The sequence below is a fragment of the Falco biarmicus genome, chromosome 6 (genome assembly GCF_023638135.1).
Source record: "Falco biarmicus isolate bFalBia1 chromosome 6, bFalBia1.pri, whole genome shotgun sequence".
NCBI lineage: Eukaryota > Metazoa > Chordata > Aves > Falconiformes > Falconidae > Falco > Falco biarmicus.
Genome location: NC_079293.1, coordinates 62,166,915 through 62,191,002, shown reverse-complemented (window position 1 = coordinate 62,191,002; position 24,088 = coordinate 62,166,915). Strand labels below are relative to the sequence as shown.

Below are 24,088 nucleotides of genomic sequence, written 5' to 3'. Positions count from 1 at the left end.
AGATATTTAAAGTTTACTTATGCACTTTGGATTAGATTGAAGTCTGATTCATATTAATCTAATAAAATTCCATTGATGAACTTTGATGAGATTTTAGTAATTCAGAATTATGGTGCTGACAGCCTTGCTTGTACCTTGCTTTTAACGAAGTCCAAAGCGTACCCTGTAATGCATGTAGGGAGACTGTTATGGGTTGCAACACTGCACTACAACCGGAGCTAATCTAGTTTTGCTCATGCTGAACTTTCTCAATAGTGGTGCCTGAGCTCTAGTAAAATTCAGAGGATGGTGCTGTAGGGGAATACAATCTTGGGTATGCTGCAAAACCTAGGATTTTGCATCCAAATTAGGATTGTTTTACGATCTGCTTTAAAGCAAACAAACTCCTAGTATGTGTCTCTAGGGTTTTGGGGTTTTTTTTCCTTGTCCTTTGGCCAAAAATGGAGAGCTCGAAATACATCTCCTGTGGGGAGAATCAACTTCTGCCCTTCTCCTAGGGGACTTAAAACCGTCAGGCTACCTCCACGTTTTAAACTGTGTGGTTGCTGAAACAGATTCAAAGCTTGTTGGACAAGGCAGTAGACTCTGCGTGGATCCAAGATGCTGATGCCCTAGATCCTGAGGGAGAGCTGTCATGTGAGTGTTCTCCCTCTCTTCTTGCAGAATTTGACAGGGTGTGAAATGCTACTTCACTTTTTTTATTATTTTTTTTTTATTAGCCCTTCAGAGCCTTGCAACTTGGCTTGGAGTAGGAGGGAGAGGCTTTTCAGTTGTTTGACGCAAACGCATTTATCACCGTGAATTCAGTTTTACTTTCTGCAGTACGTGTTCCTGGAATCTGGAACTGATCGAGTGAGCTGATACCATTGGGCTGTGGCAGTGTAGTGTGAGGTTTACGTGGCTTGTATTACTATGCTGGGACTTCCCATCTTCGGAAAAAAGAGTAAAGATCAAGGTCCTACTTGTAATCAGGAGTTCTGTTCGTACTTACAGCAAACTCAGCAAAAGGCCTGCATTGGGCTTCTGACTTTGAACTGGTTTTACCTTTTCTGTGGCCAGGGTAAATACGTGCATGTGGAAAAGGGAACTTTCCACGAGGGGACCAGTGACGACTCGAAGGTCGGGGGATGCGGTGGTTACACAAGTCACAGAAGGGGTTGTTTTTTAACTTGTTTTCTTGGTATTGGGGATGCAAAGTTCCAGAAGGAAAGATGATCTGACTGTATCATTGAAGCACATGGAAAAGGATGTATGCTAACAAAACACTGGTTACGTTATCCAAAGGCTACGTCCTGAAGGCTGCTGAAGAAAATGAAAGGATGATGGCAGAGGTTCCCAAGAGCACAAGCAGGCTAGCACAGCAGAGGCCTTGAAAGTACAAGCACAGATTAGTAGCTGAGATGTGAAAGCTTTAGTCATAAATCACCGCTGAATGCATGATCAAGTCATTAATTACTAATCACTAAAGAAATGGAGTCTTGAAAAATGCGTAGACCACTTTTAGAGCATAAAGTGAACCTGTGTGGAAATACACAGGTCTAGGCATGTCAAGACTTTAGATATCATGCAAGATGACGGTGAATCCAGGTGGTTGCTCAGTTGCATTTGCTTCAGAAATAGGAATGCAGAATTCATCACAGCAGTGTCCCCTATTGCTAGGTAGGTAAATAGTAATTTATTACCTTTGAAAGGAGGTATGTATCATTGACTCACATTTGCTCTGATCTCCTGCTTGATTGTAATTTGGATGCAGCAACCCCCAAAACACCGCCATGTGAGCCCACAAATCACTCCAGATATCCCACAACCACCTCCAGCACTCATGCACCCAGCCCTACCAAAACTACCTATGTGTTTTGAGAGGCACAGGAGGTCGGTTTGGTTTGCGTGTAGCTTGCTCAGGGTACACCTGCATGACTGAGCCCAGGAATGAGGTAGACCCGTTCAGCTGGACCTGAGCAGGAACCTCGTGTGTGGGCTGTTCAGGCCATGGCTGACCAGGGTTTATACTTAAAGCTACACTGCATGTACTCAGAGATGATTCAGGTCTAAAAGCAAAGGTAACAACCCTAGGTACTTCTGCAGTTAGGTAGCTGAATAAAGGCAGACTTTCCCCCTCCTTTAGTAACAATTCCATTGTTTCCTGATTTCGGGTAAGTAGTTATGAATGTGTCACTATCTTTGATTTCACAATCCTTCAGGGAAGCTACGTACTCAAGTGAAGTATTTACAGCAAAATAAAACCCTTTGTACCTGATGGTTCCATTGTTAATCTGTTGTCCTTATAGGTGAAAAACCTGCAATAAGAAAATATAAAAGTAAATCTTTTTCTTTGATTGTCATCTCAGAAGCAAGCAAGTAATTAAAACAAAGAATCCAGTGCTGGGAAATTTTAAAAAAATGCATCTCAGCAAAATTCTGGAAACAATACAGTGAAATTTAGCTTTCAGATTTTCACAAGAACATCACTCAGGATACATTTCTAGTGAAAAAAACCAACAACTCTATAGCAATACCTTTTATTCATATACTTATTTACATGCTATGTGCATATAAAAACTAATGAACTGAAGGCAACCTACATAAAAATCATATGTCAAAACTCCTCTAGGATCTGAGTGGCTGTAGAGTTTTCTTTGGGATGTCAGTAGCTCTTGGACAGAGCTTAACTACCAAGCTCTCATTCTGAGTTTTGTGACTGGAACTGTGTTAGGAACATTTTATTACAATTTCTGCCTCCTTGTACTTATTCTCTGTCTCATTACTAATGTTTCTCCCATGGTAAGCATGAGTTCTGAAAACAAGGATGGGTAATTGTGATTGTGTGCTATTGTTATTTTCTTAAAAATGCCTACTGGTTTTATGAGATTGTTGTCTTGTGTCTCATTAACACCATTGCTGTGTATTTGCCAGAAAAAGACATTAAACATCATTGTGGTGACTAGAGAAGAGCAAACGCTTAGGGCGATAGAGGAAGAGTAACAGAGAGACTGACTCTGGTAGCTGAGCCAGAGCCAAATGACACATCTAGGTCTGGAGGTTTTGATCTGTGTCTCTTCTGCAGTCTTTGGGCTAAACAACACATCCATGGACTTCAGTGAGCTTAACATCCCAGTCTCTCCCTCCCTGCTCTGTAGTCATCTGAAACTATGACCTTCCAACTTTTGTTCTTATAAGTAACACTTAATAAAAACACTAAAAAAGAGCAGGGAGGAACAAATTCTAGAGTCTGTTGATGTAGAGGCCATCAATTAATTTGTGTATCAGTTGATACGAAGTCTTCTATGGGTCTCCCAGAACATGATCAACACACTTGTCTTTTTCTCCCTTAAACCTGTGAAGCAAATACCCTTTGCTTGTCCAAGTCTTGGTTTGGCAGAAGGAAGTTTACCTGCACTTTCAAGGTTTAGACAGTTTCCTCCTACCTCTTTTCTTTTGTCTAGCATTAAGGACCTTTAAGTGACCTTCATGTAATCTTTTATCACTCTCTTATGATATTCTTCATCATGCCTAAGAGAAATTCCTTCTAAATACCTACAAAGCAAGATCATTTTTCTTCTTCAAATCCCTTCTTCAGACAACCCTATGCTATGATACATGTAAACCACTTGCCAGCAGATCAACAGTCATTGCTGTGATCATTGTCTATCACACTAATTCTGTCTCCTTATTTCCTTTTTCTCTGGGACACGGCTATGTCCATCTGTTGTTTGTTGTCTTTATTTTTAGATTGTAAATGCATTAATCGTCTGTGTGTGCCCTTGTTAGCATTCTGGGCTTTGCCTAGGTATTTGAGCTTTTAGGCATTACTTCAGAATAAATTAATGTTTTTTTATAATGAATTGATAAAAGAAATGTCAATAGTAAATGTTAATAAAGCATGATAAGCTTTGGGACTTTCTTTCTTTGATCATACCACAGGCAAAACAAATGCATACACCCAGCTATGCTGGCCACAGATGAAGGCAACAACATACAAGATACTGTTGTGATCCCAAGAGAGAGGAATGGGCATTGAGATGGAGATGTAAAATGGAGAAAATGCCATCGTGTCAGTCACCCTGCTCCTGTGATCAGAACAAAGACAGTTAAAGAAATAAACCAAAAGAATGCTGACGCAGAGTCATACGGAGAAAGTTTATTTAACAGAACCAACAGCATGTCGTTAAACTAATCAGCCTTTATTTTTTTTTCTTGGAATTTCCAGGCAGTATCTGAAAGTTGCATAAATTGAAAAAGGGACCAAAGTCAAGACAAGGAGGATCAGTCTTACCTAGGTTTCATGATGAAATCTATGTGCAGGTTACAACTTCTGTTATGAAGCTCTGTGCAGATTTAACTCATTTTCCTACATCATTTCAACAACCTCTTTTGATCTGAGGCAATAGTTTTCATTCTACCACTATCAACACTTTACTGAATTTCAGCTGCTTACGTGCTTTTGGCACATCCGGTTGTAAAAGTAGCTTATTGTTACTTCTTGTTTAATGCTTTCTTCATAACAAAGAAAAAGAGTAATTCCTGTGCATACACTAACCTTTACCTTGATCTAACGAGATTGCCGTAACAAGTAGAGGAGAAAAAAGAAACAGAAATAATCTACTAATGTATGAACTATTGTGAACTCATGGTATGTGAGTGTCCTAAGTCAGGTAGGACAGTAACAGGGAACTGCTGCCATAAACCTCACTCATGTAACATTGCTTTTATTTCAAAATGATGAGGAGAGGGAAAGGAAAAGAAAAATCAGAGGGAAAAGAAGAGTTCTGAAGATAAAAATTAGAAATTGAGAACTGTTAATTGAGAATTGAGAATATAGTTAATATTAAAGGAGGTTTTAATATTTTTTTTGCTTTTGGATTTTTTATTGAGGTATGTAAAGAGGCTATTTATTCAACTGTAAAAAATATCTATTAAGTAAAATATCATAATTCCAGGATTCATTGTCAATAATGGATGTGCTGCATGAAAAGCAGGAAACCTGAGGGAGTAGTTACATACTGATGTTTTCTTCCTTCTTCAAGCAAGAGCTTTATTTCCTCTCCTATTTATTTAAGAGAAATTTAATATTTTACACAATAATAACTGCTTTGCTTAAGTGAGAGTGAATAGACCTGAATCTTTTATTTCTTCAGGAAATTCACTAGGTTTGATTTTTCTGACCTGATTAAGCTTTTGAAGGAATGAATAAAGAAGACTAATAGACATAGTCAGCAAGAAAACATTTAATTTACTTTTAAACTCAGAAAAGATACATTACTTCAAAACGTTAATTAGATGTGATTTAGAAACAGACACAAACTCTCCATGAGGATGAATTTATCGCCCAAGATGCTAGAATAGGCAGAGACGTATACTGACTTTGTGCTGACACTACAGAATAATGCAACGCTGATGTATGACACCCGACAGTTTTTAGGAAATGAAGTGAAAGCCTTCTTAGCACTTGCTGGTACGAAGAATACCATTTCTATAACTGGGGCTCAGATGGTAGTGGTTCCTCGTAGTAATACCCTTCTCTAAACTCTTCCTCTCTAGAATCTGACTGCCATTAAAAAAACATAACAAACTGTTATTTGCTGTGCTTGCAAGGAAAACACAGTAGCATTGTCTGAACGTGCTCTGCGTATGAAAACTATGACGAAATAACCATGAGATGGCATTAAAAGTTATCATTTCTCTCCAGTCTACAGATGCCTCCTGCATGACTCCCTGGGATGACCCCCTGTAGAAAGGAGAGGAACAGAACTGAAATAAAATGCTAGAAAACACCCCATACAGGCAAGCTCTTGTCTGTGCAGCGGAAATCAGCACTTTCAGGGCTGGAGGGTGCAATGAAATTCACTGCCATATAGCTCAAGGGAATAATTAGAAAGTGTTAAAGTTGTTTCTGCGAGAAAAACCTAGGGGTCACCAAAATCCACGTTTTTCACTGGAACCTTCAATTAGGAACACTTAATCTGAAAATGCCTGTCTATAAAGCAATGTGAATTAGTGTTAAATACTAGAATTACTAGAATATTACTAGTATACTACAATTAGATGACTTGATTTTTAAAATAAAGTTCACATTAAACTTTTTATAAGTTCTTACAGTACATATAAAAGCATTTGGACAAGTCTTATATAGGATAAATTGTATATAAATAGACAAAAAAGAATGAAACATTTTGCTCCCAAAATTTTGGATTTACAGGGAGTTTTGACATTGTTCCCAAGGAGAAATGAACACATTTTGAAAACCATGGTACACAATTAACAGCTTCTGACAATCCTGAGTAGCAATTATAACAATAATTAACTGAAGCTTTTCTGAGAGTAAATTTACTTCATGTAAAGAATAAACTGCTTCAGCACTTGATGTACAGCAGACTTAGGAGGCTTTTCAGTAATTAATTTGTGCTCTGTCTTGTGTAGGTTCACAGACACTTCTTCACTGTTTTGTTCAGAAAACAGAGTTTGCAGCTGAACACAAGCAGCCAGGGCCCCCAGCAATGACAACTCCCTGTGATTTACTTCTGATTACGGAAGTGTCCTACTCCTTTTGTTGCCCAGCTGCCTGGGAAAAGCAGATCAAAGTCCTTCTTGGAATTTCAAGAACATGCCATCATTTTCTTCACCCAAGCAGTTAACCAAATATTCAGGGTCTTGCAAATAGATCCAAACAGGTTCCCATTCTTTATTTGAGGTAACTATTTGCAAAGAAAAGTTTGGCTTCTGTGAACCCAAGGGAGTCTTGATGATAAGAGACAATATCCCTCAAGCAATTACTTTAATTAGTATTGTGCTCAGATACACTCATTCTCTCTCTCAGGGCAAACTTCCAGTAGTGATTCATGCAAAGTCCTGGGCCTCGTTAAGGTTATTTTAATGTTTTGTTACCCCACTGCTTCCTTTCCAGCCGTGCATAGCTAATGTTTGAAAGTTACCCCATTACCCTGCTCCAGCTGCAGTTCCCTGAAAAGGCTATTGTTCGTTATACCATGATTACCTTGGTCGGTTAGATCTTTACATGGCATCCCTGGGGTCAAGCTGAAACAGGTGAGACACCAAGAATATGACCTTAATAAATCTGTAACTAGGCTTGTGCTACTCTGACGCTCCCAGAACACATGTTAAAAAAGACCCCAACCAAACCAACCAACCAACTAAAAAAACCCACACCGAACTAAACCAAAACCCAAACACAACAACATTTATTGAGGTCTTGGCAGAAGGTCATGCTACACAAGGAATAAAGTATCCCGAGTGGTTGGTTGCTGTCCAGATGGTACCAGGAATCACCATTGCAAGAACCCTTGCAAAAGCATCTTCAGCTGGATCAAGTGAGACTCCCCTCTTCCGTTCACTTTCAATCTAGCTGCCCCATGGTGATTACACAGGAATCAAACAGCATGCACAGAGGTACTGCAAATCTGGCACGTTACAGCACTTCGCCAAAACACTCGCTTAGCCCCAATGGCAGTTTGAACACGTAAGTGAAGAGCTGGGGCCGAGGGTGCAATTCCTCCTCCTTAGGCGTACACACCTGGGCAGTGTCACACTGGTAACGAACATGCTCAGTCTGGAATGAGCAGAGCCTTAGCCAGGAGTAGATTCAGTTCCAGTCACGGGAGGTGAGGGAGCAGAGCAGAAGAGATTGAAGTGTGTCTGAGAGGTTAAGTAACTGCATGGCTGCAAACCTTCACATGGCACATAAAAACATATGCCACACAAGCCAGGGCTAGTGTAGGAGCTGGTGGGCCCTCAGTTCCCAGAACTCTGTCCCTAGTCTCACCCCCTCCAGTGTCCTAAGTATTTAACCCTTTCACAGGTTATAGGCCACTTCTACATACCTACTGAAATGAATTAATTTTCATAATTAAAACTTCTTACTTTCATGCTTTTTTGAGAAAATTATCTATTTATGGGTTGCAGTAACCTTGTATGTTCACGTTTCACTACTACCAAAAATTACTAGTTCTTTTTTCCAGAGCATATTAAATATGAGAACAACAGTAACATTCCTACACCTACACCTAGATGCCAACGTGTAAGAAAGCCTAAATGAAAGGGAAGTATCCAATCCCTAGGTACAGTAAATGGATGCTATGGCATGATTCAGTTGCTTAAGCAGAAACATCTAGTGCTGTCTGCAGACACACCTGACCACCCCTTCCAGCCTCCAGCTGCCCTACTCTTACATTCAGCCAGAGCAGCACGTCTTTGACACAGCAGGGCACCTCAAACACCCAAGAAACTCATCTCAGGGCATAGCTACAGTCTCTTCAATGGCATTAACCCTGCACAATACAGCCCCCAGTCAACAGTCAGTGCAAACGTCCTTTTGAGATGCCTCTGGGACCTAGGGGATATACACTACAAAACATATACAAACCCAGAAATAAATAAAAGGATTAAGATGAAATAAAAGACTTTAGAAATATTTTTTATTATTTTATGTATTCATAGTACAAAAGAACCATTTTCTTCCTATACCCCAATGGATTGTCTTGTGCAGCCCCTAAAGCACCCCCCACCCACCCCCACTTTGGACACCACTTAGACCTCACAGCCAATGCTAACGTTGATCCACCACACAGGCACACATGTTCATGTTTACAAGCAATACATCCACAGAAGCCAGCTAACTGAAAAGATCAGTAAGTAAACTAATCCCCAGTGGAACAGACTGTATCGTGAAACCATCGAACTGTCTCTGTATTTTGCGAACAGTTGCAGAGAATTTGCTGAGGCATAATAGATATGGGTTGACCAAATTTTGTAAGAAACAGAGCATTGGCCACAGAGGCAACATAAATATACATACAGAGGTAAACCATGTCCAGGCACTCCAATAAAGTAGTCACACAGTATCTTTACGTGCTGCTTATTGACAGTTAACTGTGGTGCATAGTTGGCTGTGGGATGGTGGGTGTCGCTTGGCAATTTCAGCAACTAAGAAAATGCCAAATCTTCTAGTAAGACAAGGACTGTAATACTTCAGAGTTACAGATTCATCAGGAAGGCAGAGTTCTGACTGAAGATAAAAACTACAGATTTACACCAGTGCTGTGCTTCTCCAGAGCCCCCAAGCATTTATGGAGACATAGTTTAAGTCTAGAAATTGTGGAGTTAGGATCTCAGTCCAAAAGTTTAGTATTTTACATCCAGTAAATGCCAGAAAGAGGTATAAAGGCATCCTTTAAGGAATCTTCTCTGATGTTAAGACCTTAGAAGCACGGCAGCGAGCCTATAAAAAGTGGGGAGAAGGGGAAAAGAATAGTTTAAGGAATGAAAATATCACTTCAAAAAGCATTTTTCAAATTATTAGTTTAATAAGCTTAACAAGTATAAGGGGGTTTGTATTTAGTCTTAATTAAATGGGAGCTTTCAAGACAAAATTCAAAACCCCAGATATTTTAAAATGTAAATCACATCTTTGAAAAGAGGAAAAAAACCCAACCCCCCCCCCCCCAAATCCCATACAATACTCTTTTTACTGGGTCCTGAATTTTAAAGCTTTTGCTAGGAGGAAGAGAGGATGGCTGTGTTTCACTGATATTTCTGACATGTTCAGGGCCAGAAAACACTTAAGGCAACACCTCATTTCAACACACTGATGTTAAATACAGTTGAGCAGGTGACTCAGCCACTATTTATTTCATAGTTTAAATAGAAGTGTGTCCTGAACTTGAACATGCTGAACAGTGCTGATAAGTCACCACAGAATCAGAATGTGGGTCCTCAGAATCAATTTGTTAGTGTAGGAAAGAGAAAGCTTAAGAAACAAAAATTATATCTGACATTCAGCTGAAAACTTCTACGGTCTTAAAGAGTAACTATGCCCAAAGTGAAGTGTGTGGACAGGATTTAGAAAAACGCCAATGTAAGACATTTGGAACTGTGTTTTGAATATACAAAGTTCTAAGTACTTTCAGAAAGCAGAATGCACTAGGTTCTAGCATCCAAGATGAGCAGACATTAGATGGTTAGGCCTCAGTATCTGTGTGCCTTGCTCTTCAACTATCAAAGGCTGATAGATGCCACGCAGTTTTACAAAATGGCAGTAAAAAGCCCTGAACATAATTTTGGACTATGAATGTTTTGTAAGTACCTTATATGCCCACAATAAGTTATTTAGGGGAAAACACTGTAAGAAAATTAAAAGAAAAAAAAACACAACCCAATTTACATCTGCGAACAGTGCAAGCTTCATAAAAGACTCAGAAGTTGTCAGTTACATCAATATGGCGCTCATTTACATGCAAAACTGTTTTTGGTTTTGATATCCTGCGACTACTCAATTCACAGACAAAATGCAGAAAGTAGCAGAGAAGATAGATGAGGGAAGTGAAGAGATGAAAAAAATTCACCATGCAAGCATATATGCATATCCATTTGCGTATTAAGAGACGCAGATTCTCTTAAGCTTTCTTAGACAGAAACTATTCTCTGGAATACTTACAGCTTTCTCTTCCAATGACAGTACACCATCTACAGCCACTATCTGGTATTGCTTTTCTTTTAAGCTACCCACAAATCTTCGAAGCTGTCTGAGACTAGTACCATCACTGTTCTGTTTTAGCAGTTTCTGCATTTCTTGGGAAGGACAGCCCGGGTCAAACAGCAGCAAACATAAGTTCTTATTCTTCTTCTCTTCTATTCCAACAACAGTACGACTATGACCTAATTGCAAAATACAGAGTTTCAGTATTTTAAAAAGCACATAAATCCTATTTATTTCCTTGTAGCATACTAAATTTCAGATGAAGGAAGACATTACTTGAAATTTAATAAGGTAGTTACAAGAAAAAGAGCAGATGTCAAAAAGCTGAGATCCCAATAACATCCAGGTCTTCTATGCAATAAAACCACAACCTTTAATACTGCTTTTATTACATAAAACAGTAACAGCAAATAAAAGCCACATCTTCAATTAAATGAAGAAGCAATGTAAAAGGCTGCTCTGAATTGCAGCACATAAAGAGAACAGTAGGAAACCAGTATATTGTGATACTGACCTTGATGTTGCAAGTAGATGGGTGGTTTGGAAGTACACACTACCTTTGTACCACCTTCATTATCTGTAGAATAGTAACGCAAAATCCACTCAAATAAACGAGGGTGTGTACCCATAGGGCCAGTTGGTTTGTGAAAGTCAATGATTTGACACCTACAGAACATTTAGAATGGAAGCAAAAATAAAATTTTAAGCAGGATGTTAAAATTTTTCACCTCTCAGCCCCTTCCTCCTGCACCAAGACTGTTTTGTAAACAGCAATTCCAGACATCAAGTGGTTGTTATCACTTTTTTTTTTTTAATACAGGAGGAAGGGACACATAATTATAAGGCAATGCAATATATACTGTTCAAACTGGAAAATTTACTCCTTAACAATGAAACACTCTGATCAGTCTAACAAGAACTTGTGAAACTTGCAAAAATTTTAATGTTAGATTTTTTTTGTATGTGATATATGTACAGTAGAGAGTCCAATTAACAGCTTTCAGAATTATGCACATGAATAGCTGAAATTCAGGTTCTTCTTGAGAAGAAACTTCCAGAGACATTAAGTTTTACTCAGTGTTTGATTGTATGCGTATGTGGCATAATTTTTCATCAAGTGTCAATGATCTAAGTAGTTACTCAGTTTATGTACCTGCATAAGTAGTTACACAGCTTTATATTGTGCTGAATCAGATCTGTTTATAGGTTGGTTAAATTTAAAGCCACTAAGGTGGCTTTATCATTGCACAGCTGGTAATTCTGACTTTTAGAGGTACAGCACTTAAAAATAAAGCAATATTTACTTTATCCGGAGATTGGTTAACAGCGAATAAATTTCACATGCTCCTATCCATGCTTTGGAACCATGTAATCTGTTGTTGAAGTGAGATGCCCCTTGAGGATCAAAGCCTTCCCTCCAGGCGTCTTCAATCATGGACTGAATCTTTGGTATACTAGGAATTAGTGTAGTATCTGGAACAGAAGAGCTTTTGAGTTGTGGTTACAGTTACTGACATAGTCTATTAATTAAAACTATTCAGCTTCTTTTATAAGGTTGACATTACAAAGATGCACCAAAAAAACTAAAGCTAAAACTTCAACCACATCATGCCTTGCCAGTATTCACCTCTGATTCCTTCCGCAGTTAAGCTCCAGCGATATAACATACATTTAATAGGCATCATTGACCTAGTGAGCCTCACTGCGTAAATTAAAAGGCAAAACATCAATCAGTAGGTTGTCATCCAAGGTGTGTGAAACAAATAGGCAGTGTTTTGTTTAATACCTCTCAAGCAGTCATTATACAAGCTATTTTGCAGCAGTGAGGAAAGGAGCATTTGGAAATTCCTGTAACCACAACCCCAGCCTCTGTCACCAAAAGATGACTGGAAGTGGTCTACTCCTGCTGAAAGCCATACATGTCTCACATCTTTGTTTTCGTTCTGATAGTACTTGCACAACGCTTCAATGACTCCTAAAAGAAGACAAAATATAAAGTTTATCTGTAAAATTAACTACAAAATTTGCCAGAAAAAAAAGATTCTTTACCCAGCTTAGAACAGATACAGATTATTTTACAAACAATTTATTTTAAAACTTCTATGTGATCCTACGTTACATCTGGAACGCAAATCACAAAATCAGTGGACACTGCACCTATTTCTTTTTTATGGTCTTTACTTCAATGAATTTATGAATACTGAAGCATTAAAAAAAAATAAATAATCCACTTGCAGGATATTCCACATCCCCCTTTTTTACATGAAAGAACATGCTTGAGAATGCTCTGTCCAATTTGTAAAGTTAAATTCTCAAAGGCTATTAATTACCACGCTATTGTGAAGACAATCATTCCATAGCCATCACAGATTATTTTCTGAATTCCTCTCTGAAGTCTAAATATCTACCAAGAATGAAAACTTTAAATGTATTGTCCTCACTCAATACATTTTATAGAAGTAATTTTATTTTACCTGTCAAGATCCAAACAGCTATTTTGTGAGCTAGAACCACTAGCAATTAGGTAAAACACCTTTGAACTGTGGTCCTGACAAGTAAAGACAAGAAAGCCTTTTCAAAGGGACACAGAAATCCACTGTAATTTTGTACCAATTATAAAATATTTCAAATAAGATGTATCAAGTAAATATCTACTCCTCCTAGTAGTCTTTTAGACTTTGTAATCAGATGAACACACCATGCTCACCTGGGACAAACTTACACAATACTTCAACTAATTGAAACACCAGATAAAAAGCTATTGTAAATTTTAACAGCTACGCTAGGTTAGGAACAAATGAGTACTAAGTAGTAAAGAAGCAAACGCTTAAGGACAACCAACTTGTAATAAAACATTTGCATCTTTTGAAGCATATTGTATCTGGGCCTTTAACCAGACAACTTGGTTCCATAGGAAAAAAAAAAAAAAACAAACAAAAAAAGAAGAAAAAAGTCTACAGGTTAGAATAAAGATTAGAAATACACCATGCTTTAATTTGCCTATTAGTTTAGGACTAAAAGGCTATAGAATGATCTAGAAAATAAGGATTAGAACTAGGATGCAACCTGTTATTAAGCACCCAGTTATATGCTTTGTTAAAGAAAGGTTTGGTCCCTACAACTGAGGTCTAAAAGAAGTCTTCATTGTATAATTTCAGCATTTTTACCTGAGGTCTTAGTTTTGCCATCATCTATACCAAAAGCCAAACATTCCATCATGTCAGCTTTCCTCTTGTGATATTCAAAAGGCTGCATCTTTCCCCTATCAACTTCCCTTTCCATATTCTTTAGGAATTGCTGCTTGTAGCCTCCAGAATTATCCAAGCCATATTGTCTCTGTTAGGGATGGAATGTGTATGATTTAAATCACATTTTTTGAATTCACCGTCAGTGATTGAGAACTGCATGCACAATCAGTAACTTTAAAAAACAGTGAACAATAAGACATAAAAACTTCAGATGTATGCTATTTTAGAGCTGAAGGCCAAGACTCACTCCTGAACAGGAATGTGGGACTAGGAAAGCCACACCTGGAAAAGCAGGCACATCCCTCTGCTCCCTCTTGGGCAGACAGCCATTGGCACAGAGGCAGTCAGCGGCCAGGAGGTAGTGAGAGCGGAAAATGAGCTATCAGGGCTGTCAGGTGGCAGGGAGAGGGAAGCAGGATTTTGCAGGGAAGTTGGTGATGGTATCCAGGAAGAGAATGGCCAGGGTGCTCAGGGCCTTAGGCATTCTGGCAGGGAATGTGCTCCAGGCTGCAACGCAAGGCAGAGCACCAGAGCTGGCTGAGGCACAGTAGAAGACACCCAAGTGTGCCAGGGCCCCTGGTGAGAGCAGTCCGGCATGCACAGGGAGCACCCAGCACCACTAAAGCAGTAAAGCCAAATAGCTCAAGGCAGGCATGCCCAGCACGCATGCCAGGATCAAGGCTGCCAAGAGCTTGCATTTGCCTGCAACCCACTCCTGCACCACTACCTCAACACTGCCTGTCTCACTGCACAGGCCTGACCTGGTATGGCCATTCCAGGTCATTACAGTTCCAAGATGCTCAGCTTCTAACGCCACATTTGTTCCAAAGTTTACCATTTAGGAATATCGCTGTACCTGCAGCTTTTTAAATTCTTCCCTCTCTTGCTTCTGTTCTTCTGATTTCTGCCGTTTATCTTCTTCAATTTGGAGCTGTTGAGCCAGTTCTAGATCTCCTATGTTTCCACCTACTCAGGAATAACATTTCAAAGAGAGAGGACTTAAACAGGAGGTTAACAATGCTTTGATGGATCATTTATTTAATTTTTTAAGATTCTACGTGTGCTTAGGAAGCAGACACATGTAAACACAACTGGACATTAATTTTAGGAGATGCATCCCACATTTTTTTGAGTTATTAGCAACAAACACGAAAGAGGACTGACTGCATTCAGTCTACTAAGATTCAGACTCTTGACGTGGACAAAGTTTATGCAGTTACAGGAGCAATTACTTGGCAAATAATGCATGTACTGTACCTCTACTACTACAAAAACAGCTTTTTCACTTATTGTTAGCAAGAAGTCCCCACTTCTTGAATAACACACACTTACTAGCTTCTAGGATCGCTGGCAGCAGTCTCATAACGAAGTGACAAAAACAAATTTAGGATCAGAGAACTGGATCAGGAATCTCTAGGATTTTATTTGCCATGCTAATAAGCAAAATCAATTTTTATTCCTTTTTTTGCTATGACTAAATGAATTGGCATAAGCACTGAGAAAAAAAACCTGTAGTTTTCATAAGCTATATATTTCCAGCTCATCATACTGGAATGTGCCACAATAAATTCCATGTATTCTATAGAGCTAGAAAAAAAAATATAACATGACTGTCTTTTAAATATTTTTCACTCTAAATTTTAGTTTTGGCTGACATACAGTGCATTTACTTAATCAGCACACAGAGACAAATATTTATTTTAGCGTATGTAATTAATTAGAGCACTTGGGCAAGTGATAGGATTTGCTATTAACTGTGTTAATTATATACATGTCCAGTTATCTTTTTAAATAAGGAAATATTTAAATTTTGTCTGAGATTCTATACTACAACATGCAAATACTAGTAAATGCTTTCAAGTATTATCAAGCCTGTATCCTTTCACGTACCTTCTGAAAAGCTATGTTCCTCTAAGTGTAAATCCACATGTTCTTCAAGTATCTGTATGTTTGTACAGGTAAGACTGCACATTGGACATTCATATAGCTGTTCACAATTTCCTGTGTCTGAAAAATAAATGCGATTTCTTGATTAATGGAATTCCATTTTTTTAGTGAGAATCATCCCCCTAATTGATATACAGTCTAAGATACAGTAATGAATTTTGTGTTGCCATCAAAATTCCTCAAGTGAAAGGCAGCAAATTCTAAACAGCTGTTGCTCCCTTAATAATTTAAGAATTTCTGTCTAAATACCTGAAAATTAAGACGCATTTTCCTTTTGTCTATTTATCACGTTTTGCCCCATTTAACTTATAGATCACAACTTGCTAGGATAGTATTTGTTTTAAGAAATGCTTAGTCTAAATCATCAAACAGCTAATGAAAAGATCTGCCCTGCTAACAGAAGAACATTTCCTTACAAAACTTATTCATTCTGCCCACAAACTGCTGTGTTATAACACAAATATTAAAGTAAAACGTGCTGCTGTTCTTACTTTGTTGGTCTTTCTGCATCTCCTCAAATATTCTTTCTGCAGTTTTAGTATTATTATTGAAAAGCACCATAGAGAATAGTTAATGTTCAAAAAGACTTCATCATTTAGATCCTCAGATTAAGTTGTACAGGGCCTTTTCCACTCGGTTTTTTTACTAACTCCAAGGAGAGACACCCTACAAGCTCCCCAGAGAAGTTACTTTAGTGTTTGACCACTCTCACAGCAAAATAGAATTTCTTGTATTTAAAAGGCATTTCTCATATTTTAACTTGTGCATACTGCCTGTTGTCCTGCCACTGGGCACCACAGAGAAGAGCCAGACTCCACCCTTTTAAGTCCCTAGATTTTACTTGCACCTTCCTAGGTCACAAAACACAGGAATTCATATGCCATGTTAGCTGTTTCTGGAAAGCATTTGCCCAAGCTGAAAGTTCATGACTGGCTGGGGGGAAACTTGATGGTATAATACTAAATTCACTAGCAATATTTTGAATAACACTGCATGCATATAGTTTCCTGAAACACATTATGCACTTAAAAAAACCTCAAAACGCCCTTAATACAACTATTTTTTAAATAGAAATCAGCATGCAGGCAAGTTATTTATTTATTCAAGGTGTGCATTATTTGCATCCGTAGAAGTAATCTATTATTCAAAGCTAAGATTTGGTGGGGCTTTTTTTTTTTTTTTTTTTTGAGAAAACCATTTTTAATCACAGACTAAGCTGTGTGGTTGATCATACTGCCAGATTATGCACCCTAATCACCGTTTGTATTTCTTGTCAGTATCAAGAATGCCAGTTGTCTAAGAGAAGTACCCACTAGCAGAGATGCTGTTACTTTCTGAAACAGTTTCTGAAATAGCTACCAGCAACTTCGGACAGTTAGAGTAAAATTCTGGCCATTATTCTTAATATTAATTTAAATATTAAAACATCTTAATATTCAAATAAATAATGATTTTCCTTACTCCAGCTTTAGCCTCCAAAATATCCTTGTGGTCTCCAAACCAATGTTTAGTACTTCAGAAGACTTTGGTGCTGGATGTTTCCTAAGTCTCTACTTCAAATTGAAAACTACCTTTCCCTAACATACACTGCAACTGCTCTACAGGATCCCGTCAAGGATGAGACTTCAAGAGACAAACTCAAACTTTTGCAACCAAACATATGTCAAATAGGTAGAAATCACCTCCCTATCACACCAAGACGTTACTATCTGCTTTCATTGATAGGAATGGTGTATTTTGGGTACACAAGACATTGCAGGTTCATCTGCATTAGTGTTTTCAGTTCTGCTCTGGAGCAGATTTTTTCAAGCTACACCTCCACCGTCTTCGCTCACTGTCCCTTTCTAAGTGACTCCTCTGCCGTCTTCAGTCGCTGCCCCAGCACACACTGAGTGGCCTCGGAGTGTAGTCCACTGGCTCACAGCTATGTGACTAATAGACGGCCAGTCTGTTATTCAACTTGAAATTTAGACAACATATGTAAATACCTATAGCGAAAAACAAGAAAGAATTTGAAAAACAGAGGATGTTAGCTAATCCTTACAGTTAGCAAAACAGGGCCTTGGGAGAAGCAATAGACACCATAAATAAGCGAAGAAGTAACAGGATAAGCTCGAGGACAACAAAAGGATTAATGAAACTAAAGCAGAAAATTACTTTAACTATGCCTGAACTATCCCAACCGGTGTACTAAAGACCCACCCTCAAGAGAAGGAAGCCCCCTACTAACACCACCCCCCACCCCCACCATGCGCTGTGGAACACCCAGAACGCTGTACTTTTACATGGAGACGAGACTCGTGGAAACCCAAAAGAATTAAGTGTGACAAAACCTAATTGTAAGCTGCTGTTCAAGGCCTGTAAAGCCCTGACGGTGTGTGCTGGGGCCGGGCCGGCGCGGCGGTTCTGCCTCCTGGCGCCCACCCGCAGCCTGCGAGCGCCGCGGCTCCGCCTGCGGGCCGGGCCGGGCCCCCGCGGGAGGCACCGCTCACGGGGCGGCGGGGGGCGGCGGCAGGGCCCGCCCGGACCCACGGGCCGCTCCTGGCGACAGGGCTCGGCCGAGCCAATCCCAGGCCTGGGCACGACCGGCCCCGGAGCCGGGCGAGCAGCAGCGCTTTGCAGACGCATGTCCCGGTGGAAGGGGGTGACGGGGTACGGAGAAGAGCAGCAGGACTGTGGGGTTTGGTTTGGCCTCTGCATAAGGTGCATCAAAACGACACAAAGGAGCGTATTTGTTTCTGCCCTTTGGTGACAGCATGCCTTGGGTTTTGGTATTGCGCACCCCTTTTCACATTTGGATTTTGAATGTCCGTGAAAACTTGGGAGTGAGGTGTATGCACCTGTAATTAGTGCATGAACCATTGGGTACATTCTTTTCGGTACTGAAATGGGTTCCTCTCCTCCAGGAATGCCCCTTTGCTCTCCCCAAGTATGCATCCTAAAAGAACTCGAGTAAGTTCGGAGGGGACCCTATGACAAAGAATAAATTGAAACAATATTGGAATAAATGGTGGCCATAATATGAGTTAGATGATGGGGGAAAATGGATCTTTAAAATACATTACAGTTGATGTTATTTTGTAGGAGGCAAGAGAATAGGGATGAAACTCCTTATATGTTGATTTGTTCTTTGCTGTAAGAGATTATTGGGATTGTAAGAGAAAATCTAACTTAATAAATGGAATATTTTCACTGTCTAAGGAAACTAAGAAAACAAATTGAAAGCTTAAGTCTTGTGTTAAACGTGAGGGTGAGTGGGATAAAGTTGAAGACAACATCTAATGTTGGGACCCGCCTTGGACTAGGAAAACAAAGGTGGCTAGAAAGTGAATTTCATGAAAAGGCTGTCTCTGATGCCAGTCCAGTTTCAAGCAGAACTAGAGGAAAAGAAAAAAACAGAACTACAGGCACCTTTGAGAGCAGCAGTGGTGCCTGAAGGACAGGTAGTAAATATACATGTTCCATTCACTACCTCGGACTAATTAAATTGGAAATGAGATTGGATCATACCGTAGCAACCCCAATGGAACATCGAGCATGGTTAAAACAGTGATATTAACACACAATCCTAACTGGGGAGACATTCAGGCTCTGTTGGAATATTTGTTTATGTATGAGGAAAGACAGTCAGTGTTGGAAAAGGCCCAAGAAGGAGTAATTAGAAAAACTGGGGATCTGGGCTTAAAAGTCACGGGAACTCCTAAGCCCCAATGGATTTCTCCCCAAGGAGGATCCAAAGTGGGATCCAAATAGAAGCGGAGGATTAGATCAGTAGAAAATGTATAAAATCAACCTTTGTTATGAGATTCAGAATGCAGTAGAGAAACCTAAAAACTGTGTGAGGTGAAACAAGGAAAAAAGGGATCTCCCTTAGCCTTTTATGAGAGACTGTATGAAGCAGCTTGTAAGTCTTGGACACTGAAAGTGAGGGAAATAGAATGTTATTTAATATGCTCTTCACTAGACAGTCTGCACCACATACTAGAAAGAAGCTTCAAAAAGTAGAAGGGGCAGATGGGACTGTGCCTTCAGAACTGATACCATACACCTTACAGGCAACAGACAACAAGGCTGAAATAAAAGAGGGATAAAAAGAGTCAAGCTAAATCAATAACTGCTCTAGATAATCCTAATGGCCAAGAATGGAGAAAAGGAGTAAGTGCCCGAAGGCAAGGAGGATTGAGAAGATGAAGTCAGGGATGAGGACATGAATTACCCCTCCAAACCAAGGAATGTGCATATTGCAGAAAAGGACAACACTGGAAGAGAGAAAGCCCACTGCTTAGGAGTGGGCAGAACAGGGAAGCAAAAGCTGTAGGAGTTATGGCAGAAGTAGGTTTAGACTGAAGGGGACCGGGAGACTTAATATTTCCCCAGCTGATCCACTGGTTCCAGTTCAAATGGGAAATAAAATTATTAACCGCTTAGTCGATACAGGAGTGACATACTTAGTTGTAACTAGTTGTAAGAGTCCTTTAAGTAATAGCTTTATGCTGATTGGGGGGGTCATGGGAAAGCAAGCTTTGAAACAATTTTTAAAACTGATGGAATGAAATATTGGAAGTAAAACTGTAATTCACAAATTCCTCTACATGCTGGAATGCCCCTTACTTCTAAGGATGCAATCTGTTTAGTAAATGAAGAGCATATGTAACTTTCTCTGATAAGACAATGCAGCTACACCTGCCAAAGGAAACAGCTTGGAAGACTCAAATCCACTTATTAACAGAGAATCATCAGAGAGATGCAAATATCCCCGAGAAAATTTTGGATGCTGTAACACCTACTGTACAGGCAACCAACAGACCTGGAAGAGCAAAGAACACAGTACCAGTAAAGGTTGAATTAAAACCTGAAACATAACCGGTAAGAAAAAAAGCAATATCCAATTAAGTTAGAAGCTTGAATGGGTTAGAACCACTAATAAATGACTTTATTCAATATAAAGTATTATATTCAGATTCAATAGTCCGATCTTACCAGTTAAGAAACCCTAGACCCAAGAATACTGACTGGTGCAAGATTTGAGGGAAATTAATGGAGTCACAGTTGATGTACATCCTGTGGTTCTGAACCTTTATACCTGGTTCTCATCTTTACCTAATAACTGTTTTATTTTACAGTATTAGATTTTAAAGATGCCTTCTTCTGCATATCCCTAGAAGAGCAGGTCAAAAACTTGTTGCGTTTGAATGCAAATACCCAACAACAGGACTAAAAGGTCAACTCTGCTAGACTGTGTTACCCCAGGGATTCAAGTATAGCCCTACTTTGCCTGCTAATGTATTGGAAAAAGAGCTGGAAGATTGGCAAGGTTAGAACTCCTCAATTACCTGGCTTCAATATGTAGATGATATTCTGCTGGGATAACAGAAAAAAAGCACAAATTGCTTAGATAACTGTAGCATATCTGGGTTTTGAGATTTCACAGAGTGAGAGAAGACTGGGAACAGAACGAAAAGAGGCCATATGCTGTGTAGCCCCTGCAAAATCAAAGAATTAAGAGGATTTTTAGGAATGGCCAGGTGGTGTCGCCTGTGGATACCAAATTCGGTTTAACTGCTAAACTGTTTCATGCTGCCATCAATGAAAGGGCCTGAAGAAATTCTTCGATGGACTCCTGAACGTTGTAAAAGCTTTGACACTATAAAATTGAAACTTATGAGGGCCCCCGCTCTGCACCTGCCAGACTTGAGTAAGCCTTTCACTTCATATGTGTAAGAAAAACAACATGTCGCCTTAGGAGTTCTAACTCAAACTTTTGGAGACTGGAAAAAGGCCGGTGGCATACTTCTCTAAACAGTTGGATGAATTGAGCAAGGGATGGCCAGCACATCTTAGAGCAGTGGCAGCAACAGTCTTAATTAGTACAGAAACTTGAAAATTGAGTTTGGGACAACCTATTATCATTTTTATTCCTCATGCTGTTTTGGGACTGGAGCAGAAGGGCCATCACTGGTTGTCTTCAAACAGACTGATTCAGTATCAGGCATCCTTGATTGAACAACATGATGTCACTTTGAAGGTGACCTCTGTCCTGAATCCTGCACCCTACATCCTACTAATCAAAACAATGGATTGGAACATGACTGTCCACATGTCATAGAACAGGTGTACTTCAGCCAACCAGATCTGAAAATCCAAACTAGGAGTTATTCACTGATGGAAGCAGGTTTATGGACAATGGGCAGCAAAAAGTGGGATATTCTGCCGTAACTTTGAAAGATGAATTAGAAATTAAAACACTGCCTCTCAATGCACCAGCTCAGAAAGCTTAAATTATTGCATTGATTCAAGCCCTAGAACTGTCTGAAGATAAAAAAGTAAATATTGATATGGATTCAAAATACAGTAGTACATACTCACAGGGCCATTTGAAAAGAATGAGGGCTTTTCTCATCACAAGGAACTCCAAACGTGTGAAAGAAATTTTAGGACTCTAACATCCAGTTCAAAACCCAAAAGTATCTGTGATTCACTGCAAGGCTCACCGGAAGGTAAAACCAGATGCAATTAGCTGAAGAGCAGATGAAACTGCAAAACAGATAGCTCTATTGAATTCTGTAATGGGAGCTTTGATTCCTATTGAGAAGTTAGTATTAAAAGAGCCTCCACATTACTCTGAAAGGGATGATCAATTGGCAAAACTTCTGAATTGTACCAAAACTGAATATAGATGTTGGACAATGGACATTGGACAGATGATAGTTACTGCTCCATTAATGAAGGAATTTGTAAAGAAAGCTCCTGAAGAAACCCATATGGGATCAGAGGCAACAGTGGCAAGCATAAGATATTATGCTGTAGGGATGAGAATGTAACAGCTTGCTAATATTATTGTGAAACAATTACTAATTTGTTGCAGAAATAATCAAAAAATACAGAAAAGACCCCTCCAGGACAAATTAAGAGGGGACATACTCCAGGGGAATACTGGCAAATAGATTTCATTGAGTTACCAAGATGTACCAGCAGGTATGCGTACTGATTACTCGTAGATACGTTTTCTGGATGGGTAGCTTTCCCATGTCAAACCAACAAGGCAAGAGTAGTAATTAGTGTTACTGAAAGATATTACTCCTAGGTTTAAAATACCTGAGGGGATACCACCCAATAATGGGCCTCATCTTATTGCTACGGTAGTACAGAAAATTGTCAGGTTCTTAGGAGTTTGATTGGGACTTACATATACCCTAGAGACTGCAATCTAGTCGGAAAGTAGAAAGAATGAATCAGACCCTGAAAAGACAAATCTCAAAATGATGCCAGGGAACTCAAATAAAATGGGTAGGTGTCTTGCCCGTAGCTTTACTATGAATCTGAACTACCCCGAGGGTTCAAGAAGCAATTAGTCCTTTTGAAATTTTATGTGGCAAACCATACCCTGTAAGTAGATTAACAGGGAAAGGTGATTAGATGCATATAAGCAGAAATCAGATACTTACTGAATACATGTTATCATTGGGGGCATATTCTATCTTCATTTCTTAGGTACCTGAATGAAAGAGTACCTGTACCTCTGGACAGCCAGTACATACCTTCCAACCAGGAGATTTAATTTACATCAGAACCTGGAAAGACGAACCTCTGAAAGAATGCTGGAAAGGACCATATTTAGTATTATTAATCACACCCACAACGATCAAGGTAAAGAAAACAAACTCTTGGATTCACTATACTCAAGTAAGGAGTGCCTCACTGGAAAAGGGGAAGTCAAGAGAGACCGGACTTCTGAAACTGAAATTACCACGGCACCAATGAAATGCGCCTGGACCAACTGGGAATCGAGCAACAACAGAGCCTCGTACGAGACAGCGGGTGCTCTCCAGCGGCATCCTCCGGTATGAACACCGCAGAAGAGGCGCTCCGGCTGTACCCCCAGCACGGTACAGCCACCCTCGGGCAGTCAGTCCCTGGCACAGCGGCAAAGCGCTGCAGGCTGGTTTTCCCTTCACCGCCGGGCGACCACCACGGCCAGCCCCAACCTCCGCCGGGCCCAGGCGCGCCGCCCCGCGCCGCCGCCGCTCACCTGTGCCCGGGGCGCCCAGCAGGTGTCCGTGCCGCGCCCTGACATGCGCCTCCAGCTCCCACCCCGCCGCCTCCCCACAGAAGGGGCACTCGGGCAGCCCCTCGGCGAGCTCGGGGCGGTGGGCGCTCGGCGGCCCCGGCTCCGGGTGGGCCACCTCGATGTGCCGCTGGAGCTCGTCACAGCCCGGGGCGGCGGCGCCGCAGAGCGGGCAGCGGGGCTGGCAGCCCAAATGCGGGCGGCCCTGGTGCCGCCGCACCGCCGCCTCCGTTGACAGCGCCTGCCCGCAGACGTCGCACACCAGCATCGCGCCACCGCCGGCCGCCTCCCCCAGGAAGCAACACAACCACACTTCCGCCCGATGAGCGCGCCGTGCCG

At 40.3% G+C, this 24,088-nt stretch overlaps 1 protein-coding gene across 2 annotated transcripts; it reads right to left on the bottom strand.

Annotated features, from left to right (window-relative positions):
* Positions 1 to 8,402: 8,402 nt before the first annotated feature.
* ZUP1 (zinc finger containing ubiquitin peptidase 1) lies at positions 8,403 to 24,087 on the bottom strand. 2 transcript variants are annotated; one of them, XM_056342619.1, is made up of 9 exons: positions 23,714 to 24,087; positions 15,628 to 15,744; positions 14,594 to 14,703; positions 13,657 to 13,825; positions 12,276 to 12,464; positions 11,794 to 11,962; positions 11,004 to 11,155; positions 10,448 to 10,668; positions 8,403 to 9,232 (listed from the first exon to the last, which is right to left on the bottom strand). In XM_056342619.1, the coding sequence occupies exons 1-9, from the start codon at positions 24,015 to 24,017 to the stop codon at positions 9,185 to 9,187; spliced, it is 1,479 nt and encodes a 492-aa protein (XP_056198594.1). In that variant the 5' UTR covers positions 24,018 to 24,087; the 3' UTR covers positions 8,403 to 9,184. The 2 variants fall into 2 exon arrangements, with proteins under 2 accessions (XP_056198594.1, XP_056198595.1); XM_056342620.1 differs by lacking the exon at positions 23,714 to 24,087 and adding an exon at positions 22,051 to 23,673.
* Between the last annotated feature and the right edge of the window lies 1 nt (position 24,088).

What these genes read in the sequence shown, in the direction of transcription:
- ZUP1 (XM_056342619.1), bottom strand. Translation starts at nt 24,017, where the DNA reads ATGCTGGTGTGCGACGTCTGCGGGCAGGCGCTGTCAACGGAGGCGGCG. An exon ending in GGAACATAGCTTTTCAGAAG is followed by an intron (nt 14,704 to 15,627) that starts GTACGTGAAAGG and finishes ATTCCTGAGTAG; the next exon opens with GTGGAAACATAGGAGATCTA. An exon ending in CATCTACTTGCAACATCAAG is followed by an intron (nt 10,669 to 11,003) that starts GTCAGTATCACA and finishes TTTTGCAATTAG; the next exon opens with GTCATAGTCGTACTGTTGTT.